This window comes from Leptosomus discolor, chromosome 1 (genome assembly GCF_034619465.1).
Source record: "Leptosomus discolor isolate bLepDis1 chromosome 1, bLepDis1.hap2, whole genome shotgun sequence".
Classification (NCBI taxonomy): domain Eukaryota; kingdom Metazoa; phylum Chordata; class Aves; order Leptosomiformes; family Leptosomidae; genus Leptosomus; species Leptosomus discolor.
Window position 1 is genome coordinate 88,735,853 of NC_141391.1, and position 9,532 is coordinate 88,745,384.

The following is a 9,532-nucleotide window of genomic DNA, read 5'->3' on the forward strand; positions in this document are numbered from 1 at the left end:
AGTAGTTAAGTGTACAGTTGTGGGAAACTCTGAGGCCAGGTGTGCTGTCTTGGGACAGACACTCATTGACGCGCATCAAGGAAATAAAATACCTGGACTCTGTGTGTGTACTGGCGTTTTGCACACTGGGTACTGGATCCCACTTGTGGGACAACAGTGTGATCTTCTGTCACCACTCACACATAACCAGCTCATTTCTACATCTGTGTTTTGAACCACCTTTCTGCTACAGTTAAGCAAGCAATTTTGAAGAATGGATATACAAACAGAACCAACTTTATTCTCATTATCCTGGGTTATTTTTTTAATTTTAAAGACAATTGAGAGACACCTAAAATGTTATTTTCTTTAACATAGAGGAGTGCAGGGGGAGGGAAGCAAAGCTATCCTCTGACTACAGCTAAGCAAGCAAGATGACCCCAAACCCATAAAGTTTACATGCCCACTTCATGAAATGAGTCAGTAAACCACTGCCAGGAAATGGCTTGTTGTGTGGGAGCAGAAGAGCACATCTTATGTAAATGATCACCACGCAGACAAAAAAATAAAGCAAATCGGAAGACAACAGGCCAGTGAGACACAAAGCACTGTTCAAGGCTTACCTGCAGTCAGTCCAACTGGGCAACTAACCTCGTCTCAAATTTCATTCCCTGGTTACAGTTATCGCGGCCAACCAAACAGAACCCACGCATTCAGTGGGTCAGAGCTCTAACTGCACTGTGGAAAATCCCCTTCTCCATCAAAACTGAAGTCAGTACTCCTGCTGGTGGCACTTTAGAAATGTATCGATAGACTGAGTAACCCTAAGCGTTTCTGAAAAAACGTTTCGGTACTGTTAAAGCTGAGTACCACCACACAGACCTTCCGGGCAGAAAGAAACCCTGATCTGAACAGCTACAGAGAACTGGAAAGCCAGCTTCCAGCTTCAGAAGAGGATTCACAACAGCCAGAGTACAAAACAAGAGAATCACTCAAAGTTGCCAGGAGGCCATCAGATGACAAGGATGCTCTTGCTTCAAAAGTAAGCCTCAACATTTACTGGGTCAGGAAAGAGCAAGAAAGGCATCATATGACTATGCAATCCATTATCAATAATTTAGGCCTTGATTACAAAGATCTTGGTTTCTCTCTATGCTCCAAAGACTATTTTTGTATTTAATTAGTATAAACATGCTATCTAATAAAACATATAAGAAAGTTTTGGGGTAAGGTCTGGGGGCTAGGTTTGCCACTACTAGCAGCCTGGGATTTTCTCTCTTCCAGAGAGCTGTGCTACTTCCCTCAACATTCCAGTTCAGCAATTACTGATTTACTTTCTGCAAAGTTGTGTTTTGTCACAGTTGCAGGGAGGAAAACTTAGTATTGCTGCTCCAAAATACACTGCTTGATAAAGTAAGGCCTTCTCCTTGAGCATGGAAAATGAAAATTTAAGCACTCTCCTGTCTTCCTCAGTCACAAGACAGTACCAAATCCAGTTATCCCTAGATATCTTTAAGCTTAAAGTTTATTTCAGATAAAAGAAAATTAACTAAAGCTTAGAATTGTTAATTCTTTCAGAGGGATACAAAACGTGAAAGAGCAGGGTTTTTTTTCAGCAAGCCAGCAGAAAGAAACAACTGGTTTTGTGTGAGGAGGGGGTAAATATTATGACTCGAACTGTGGAAAATGTTAAGTAATGCAGCATTTTGGAAAAATGCTTGTGCAGCTATCAACTTTTACTTTGCAGCTATCTATTAATTCTGTCACTAAAAAAAAAAAAAATCCCAGCTCAACCCTTATCACTGAACCACTACCAGATGTGATACAAAATAATGATACCTGACACCAGGCTGTATATGGCTCCATGACATGCCGTAAACGCGAAACCCCCTCTTCCAATTGGGTTTGTGGATTCTCCACATATTTAGTCTCACGAGCTGGAGAGGAGTAGAGTGACAGCTGTGAATATTAGCAAACAAGAGGTTAAAAACAAAGGCGTAATTGTGTAAGAAGGTCTTTAGGGCATGAACAGTCTAACCAGAGAACAGCTAACATGGTGCTTACTACATAAACAACGCACAATAAAAATCCAGGCCCAGCTGTGAGACAACCATTACGAGCCAAGCTTAATTACATACTATGATGAAGATGACTTCTAATTGCTATGCAATTCATCCACAGCTGCTTTATGAGCCAAGTCACAGGTTATAAATTAATATTAAGCTAGTTTAATAAGAACACAAATCATAATTGTGAAAAATGTTTCTGGTCTTAATCAGCATGCCTGGTTCCCAGTTAACATACTAAATGTAGTAGAACTCTACAATCATAATCGATCATCTTCTATATTTGCAAAAGCCATCATCAAAGAGTCTAGGTAGCTTCTAACAACGGTAACAACCAATACAATTTGTCTGTTTGTTACTGAGCAGGAAAATGGTATGACAACTCAATGTTGCAGTCATTAACTACATCAGCAACCAACAGCATTAACAGCACTATGGGGCTGAGCAAATAGGAACAGTACCATGCACCTGAAAAGCCATAGGTGTCTCACAGTGAATACTAGAACACCGTATTTAGCATCACAACATATTTATTATGATTACCTAAACATATTTAAAATCTTATTCCATGAAAAAAAAAAATTACAAAAGTCTATACTGTTGAAGATGAACAGCAAAGTTGAGATCAAATCAAAACCTGTTACAGTTCTTAGCAGTTTATAGACTACACTGATGTTTAGTATAAAGAGCTTATATTTTATACCACATTCACACTACAATTAGTAGTTTATTATAAACTGATGTTTACACGTACGTCTAGCTACTCCTCTTTTCAAGATAGGTTGGAAAACAACTGTATCATAATAAAAAAGCTAACCATAAGAAAATACCTAGTGACATAGAATTTGTCAAATGATTTGGTAACTCGTGCAGCTGGTTTTCCCATAATACTTTGAAAGACAAGCATTTTAAGTCTCATTTCCCTAGGAAATCCAGTCATCTCTGGCAATCACAGTCACCATCAGTTTAACTTTCATTCCAGTTACACAACCCAACAGCCACATCTGGCACAAGGACAGAAGTCTCAGAGATATGGAAATTCCCATATATTTTATGAAACTAGACAGCTGACAGAGTAGAGATCCAGACTAACATACTCTGTGAATGGTAAGAAAGGCAGCCAAAACTCCATGCACATTCTGCTCTGCTGAAGCTGATGGGCAAGCCAATTATCCAGCACACATGTAACTTCAAACTGCTGCCTCACTACTGACTCATGCCAGGGGTGGTGTAGGGCACGCGACGGCCCATGCTAAGGTTACTTCACTGGGGTGAAGCCAGGAAACTCCTTCAACTATCGATCCTCTCGTATTATGTAAGTGAACTGCCCATGCAGACACATCCAAAAGACTTAAGTATACAGTAAAATAAGTTTCATTTAGTTTCACTGCTCACGTAACAACACTTCAGCTTGGGTTGAAGTACTTCAAATTTTCAAACTACAAACTCTCATCGATATAAAGCTGTATTTAGTTATGAACTACAGGTTTATCTTTTTTTTTTTCTTTTTAATGTTGGAGACCGTTGAAAGCCTACGCAACAATGCTGGCGAGTCTACAGTTTGACAGGGTGTTTTAAAGTTCTATTCGTGATATAACCAAGACATTTGTAACATCTTAGAGAAACAAAGCAACAGGTTTTTGTTATCACTACTTATTGTGTTTGTCTTTGCCTAGGTCTGAATCCTGTAAAGAAAGGAAAACTGATAAAATTCTGTAGGCTACCTTATTAGATTCAAAACACTGCCAGACAAGAATTTCCCTTGTAAGAGAGTATTTCTAGAAACAAAAACTTTCGATTTGCTGTTTTACTGGAGAACACAAATGAAACTTGATTAGAATCTGCCAACAGTACTTGTAATAAAAAATACATGGTGTTATCTGGACAAAAAGCAAAGAAAATATTCCTGTGGATTTGAAATATGACCACAAGTAAATCTAGAAACATGAAATGGTAATTTCTGGATGAAGACCTGAAGGCTTTAATGTTGGAAAAAGATCTTATACACAAGTAAGCCTGACATTATCAAGCAGAGGGCACCAAATGCTACCCTCGGGTAAAAGAAGCAAAACCGTAACGACATCTCTTATTACCGAAAATTGAGAAACAAGTTCAAAGGCAAGAATACAAAAAGTCAAGAGATGTACCCTAAAAGCTTTCACACATCAAAATATAATGTCTTTCAGAATTCTATAGCTATTTCCATAGAGACAGAAGAGCACTAGGGCTCTACCCATACTCACCTCCTCAATTTTCAGCAACTCCTTTTTGGAAGTCTCCTTCTCTGAAGAGGAAGCATAAACCTGGACAGAGAGCAAGCTCAGGCTAACAGGGGTGGCCCCCAGCCGAATTACCTACAGACATTATAGGAAGACATGTAAATCTGTAAGTTCAAACAAAACGGCAACACAGTTGAACACATCCATGTAGATAGTGTTTATGTCCCCATACATGGTAATAAGCGATATATTAAGATGCTTAGACGTTAGGAGAAAGGGGAGTTGGTGGTACGCAATCTAATGCTCTCAGGCACGGAAATGGTTAACACCTAAATTATTCAGGTGGTATCTGGAAAAGCCTAAGCCTAAAGGAGACAGTAGATATAAATCTTATCAGTTTTCACCTCACAAAAAGATCTTCTGTTTTCTCTCTCTTGAAAAATTATTTTCATTAACTTTCTCAGTATAGATACTAACATTATATAATTTTATTTTAAACAACTTTGTGAAATCTGTAACACCTCCATTTTTTTTCTGTACCTAGTATCAAGAAGTTCAGCATTTTATTCTTTCTAGTTCTTGTCTGCATCTAGACTTAGGGGAAAAAAAACAAACCAAACACCACCAAACCAGAACACAACACACCTACAGTTGCAAGTATCAGAGCATAATCACTGCTTTCTAAGAATTTTAAGAATATCTCCTACTTTTCTGTAATAAATATGAATTACAGTGCATCATGACAGATACTTGACTGTTTTTGAATAATTCAGATTCAGTCCAGTCACACAATACAACCACCACAAGCAAGGTGGATAAAATTCTTCCTATATTCAGGACTTACACTAAATTGTATTTCTTAACAGGAAACACTGCTTTAACTTAAAGATCAGAAGACAAAAATCTTAGCTGTGTAGCAAATTGAGACTGCACAGAAAGCGTTTTCCAACAAATGCACATCCTTACTAACAGCAGCGTTTAACTCAAGAAACAGCAGTTCAAATGGAAAACCTTTCAATGTCTCACATTCACGTTACTGCTCAGATAAACATGTGCAGAGGCACAACAGCCTGTGTTTTGTCGTATCAGGAGACAGCGTGAGTGGATCTAACAGCCTGTGGCCACTGAATTGGAGAGGTCTGGCTCTGCTCACGGCATCGGTTCCCAGAAGTCCTGCTGCTCACCTTGCCCTAGCTTTGGTGGCCGGACGCTTCCACCACGAGGCAATTCACCTCGCCAATTTGGCAAAAGATTAATCCTGAAAAAGAAGTGGACAGCTTTGTGCGGGCTTAGTAAGTCAAACCCATCCATGAAACAGCCTGACAAGCACCAGAGGAACTGTGTGGCCAGGGAAGAGGGGATGAAAAAGGAGATGGCAGCAAGCCCTCTTCCTTTTCAGAAATAGTAAAGGAATGTTACATTGACCTAGCTGCTTGTGAAACTGAAGCCTTGGTCAGAGCAATACATCCTTCATGCTGTGATGATGATAACTGACCTAGCCACAGGACAATTACTCTGAAACTCTGTTTCTGTCCATTGCGGAACTGATAGAAAATAGCTTTAAAGTTATCCAGGCTACATGTTTATTGTGTACAGAGCAGCATTTGCAGCTTAAAATTCTTCCACTGCTTTGCAGATGGAATATTTACTAAATGTAACCAGTAGACTCCTCAAAGTCAAAATTAGACGGTAGAGTTGTCAAATTTCCTGAAAATGTTCATTTACGTGTAGCGGAACAGCACACAAGAACTAGGTCATAGGATTGTTTTTCAGAAAGATGCAAGGGATCTAATGGATCAAAAGGTATGGAAAAACTTGCTATAAATGGAAGTTTTTCCTTATTTGAATTTATGGACTCATTATTACAGCACTATAATGAAACACCACAATGACCGAATCAGCTGTTTCACAGCCAAGGAAAGACACAAATAATCTTTAGTAGTGTTTGCTTAAACAAAGACTTCTCACATACTTTCATTAGCCAAGATAAAAACATGAACACCACTAACCATTAACAGCTGTAGAATCTACTTCCTCAATCTTTTCCTTTTTTCATTGCAAAACTGTTCTGTCACTGAAAAGGCAAAAATCTAAATGCATTTTCATTCTGAAAAATATTTTCAAACAATGTAAGTGGTGCTAAATGTCACCAGCAGAAATAGTAAATCCAAATGCTTTAAATATGTGAGGTTTTTATATAAAGATGCAAACAGCTGAGCATAAGAATGGAAGCACCTTGGTTTCACAGATATCAGTGATTACAGACTGAAAATGTCAACTGGTTGTATTATGAAAATGCTGAAGTGCAGACATTTTCCAAAGGTTTCGTATTTACGCTTTAAAAAAAAATGAAATTAACCACTAGAAGTGCAGGTTGAATCTCTCCTTAAATGCGCTACTCAAGCTATGCTGCAATGGCCCTCTACATCAGCTGAGTTTATGGGACAGATACGGGATACAGAAACCGGTACTAAAGTACTGCATATACGCACACACTAAAAGGTTTATTCAGTAGCATAAACCAGCTTTCAGTAGAAAGATTAACCATTCTACTTTTTGTTTCCAAAATTCACTTTAGGATCTCATTTCTTAATTCCATATTATCCACATATTATTAAACCAATTGGTTTAGTAAATCATTTTGATGGAGCTGTGCCTTCAGTTTGCGTGTCTTACAGCTACTCCGTTGCTACCAAAGAAGTCAAGCTGACATTCTTTTCTCTAGGCAATGCTCTGCATTTAAGTAAAAAAAGATACTAAGTTTATCCCTTTCTGTAGCTAAAGAATTCAAATTTATCTGTAGACACAACATCACTCATAAGCAAATCCTATCTGAAAGCTGGAGGGAAAAAGACTACCATATTTCATCTTGTATTGTCTTGCTTTACTCTCTTCCTCAAAGTTCTTAAATCTTAACTAAAAAACACCTCTGGGAAGAATAAATCCCATATCGGTTCTCAATACAAACGGGGGAACCAAGACCTAAAGATTAACTAGAACTTCTGTCTTTTTTTCCTCTTGTCTGTGGTTTCTCAGTTCACTTGTTAACTGTTACTGCTACCCTGTCAAAACTGGGGAAAGGAAGAACAAAAGGAAAAAAAAAATCCTTAATCACACTTTTGTGAAGGCTGATATTTGTCCTAATGTACAAAGCCGCTTCATTTTTCTATTTTTTTTCCATTCTTCAGTCTCTCAACCCGAAATAAAAATAAATTTAAAAAAAAGACAAACCCCAAAACCCAAGCTCTTGAGCACTCCTGTTCCCTGAAGCACAGGTACTAAGGAGAAGAAGTCACCTTCTCCTTTTGCTGTTTGAGACAAAAAATTAGGTTAGCCTGAAGCATTGAAATCTGCCTAACCTCAAGGGCTGTATAACAGTAATAATATCCATAGTACCTAAACCCACAGGTTGACACATAACCTGTTTAATGACAATTCAGTATCACTTACGGAATTCTCAACAATTCTGAGATAAAAGCCTTACATAAGGATTCCAGGAATTGTCCCAACATTAAAGTACAAAAAAAACCCACATGAAGTTGTGACAAGAGCACAGTAAGCATAGGCTGCTCAGCATATATTGATATACAATCTACATTTGACAAAAAAAAAGGCAATCATAGAACAGTTCGGGCTGGAAGGTGCCCTTAAAGACCACCTAGTCCAACCCCCCTGCAGTGAGCAGGGACATCTTTAGCTGGATCAGGTTGCTCAGAGCCCTCTTCATTCCGGCATTGAATGTTTCCAGGGATGGGGCTTCTACCACCTCTCTGAGCAGCCTGTGCCAGTGTTTATCAACCTCACTAAAAAATTCCTTCCTTGTATCTAGTCTGAATCTGCCCTCTTTTAGTTTAAAACCATTACTCCCTGTCCTATCACTACATGCCCTATTAAAAAGTCTGTCCCCATCTTTCTTCTAAACCCCCTTTAAGTATTGAAAGGCTGCCACAAGGTGTCCCTGGAGCCTTCTCTTCTTCAGGTTGAACAACCCCAACTGTCTCAGCCTGTCCTCACAGGGGAGGTGCTCCAGCCCCCTGGTCATCTTCAAGGCCCTCCTCTGGACCCACTCCAACAGGTCCGTGTCCTTCTTGTATTGAGGGCTCCAGAGCTGGACACAGCACTCCAGGTGGGGACTCGCTTAATTATCTGACTTAAGCCCAGATCATGCATGTTCACTCCTTTTCACGGATTTCGCCGACAACCGACATGCAATAAAGGGAGACTTTCGGGACGAGGACAGGCACAGCTGCACGAATCCAAACTCTGCAGTAACACTTGCTCACAGCTCCATGCTGCTGCATCCAAGAAGTAATTTTAAATAACGAACGTGGCGTTCGTGTGCATCTTTTTATTCAACGTGGATAGGGCACGCCATTTTGAAATATGAAACAGAGATGATGCAGCTGCAACAACATCAAAACTAACAGCTTGTGAGAGCTGCAGAGAAAGGACCCTGGGTACACAGCTGCCACCAGAGACCACACGTTTTGGAACAGCTTTAGCTGGAACGTGAAAAAAGATCATTCGCTGGGTAACAACGCCAGGGCCTCCGCTACCTCGTCTCATGAGCCGAGCAACAAAAAAACTGCTTTAAAACGGGAGCGGGAGGCACGGGGGACCCTCCCAGGCAGCAGCACCCGCCCGCGGGGCGCCTCAGCGCCGGGCCCCGCCGCGCTCCCGGGCCGCCCCCTGCCGGCTCCAGGGCGACGGCTCGGCGACACCAGGGAACCGGTGTCTCCCGCTGCAAGGCCCCGGGGCGGCGGCGAGGCCCGAAGGGGAGGACCCGCCGCCCAGCTCGCTTCCCCCCCCACCCCCGGGCCGGAGCAGCCCTGTCAACAGATCGGGCCTGCGGAGGGACGAGCGAGAAAGAGGCACGAAGCGGGGGGGGGGCAACGGCTTTACCTCACCTTGAACATGGCGGCGCTTGAGCGGGCGGTAAGCACCGTCCGCGTCGCTGCGCTGTGACGCCAAAAAGACCGGCCCGCCAGGGAAGGGGGGGGAAGGGACAGACAGGAGCCTGCTCGAATCATACCCCGCGGCCGGCGCGGCCCCGCCCACCGCCGCCGTCGTAGCCTGGCAACCAGGTCCCGGCCATCCTCCCGCCGCCGCCAGCGTCGCCGCGGCGGCGGCGGGAGGACGAAGAGGGCGAGGAGGGGAGCAAAAAAAAGGCGGAGGAGCTAAAAACAGAAGGGGGGAACCGCCGAAGACGTGCCACAGTGGCCTAAGCGCACTTTACACCTGCAGGAATGGTTGTGTTGGAACTGGCTG

General features: G+C 41.7%; 1 protein-coding gene across 2 annotated transcripts in view; it reads right to left on the minus strand.

Moving 5' to 3' along the window:
* The window catches only part of APOO (apolipoprotein O), a 34,039-nt gene extending 24,826 nt beyond the window's left edge, over positions 1-9,213 (minus strand). For both annotated transcript variants that reach the window (XM_086468096.1, XM_086468158.1), the window contains exons 1-3: positions 9,172-9,213; positions 4,289-4,399; positions 1,819-1,938 (exon numbers count right to left, since the gene is read on the minus strand). In XM_086468096.1, coding sequence (XP_086324222.1) covers positions 1,819-1,938; positions 4,289-4,399; positions 9,172-9,180 — 240 coding nt within the window. In that variant the 5' untranslated portion in view covers positions 9,181-9,213. The remainder of the gene's footprint in view (positions 1-1,818; positions 1,939-4,288; positions 4,400-9,171) is intronic.
* Positions 9,214-9,532: the final 319 nt, after the last annotated feature.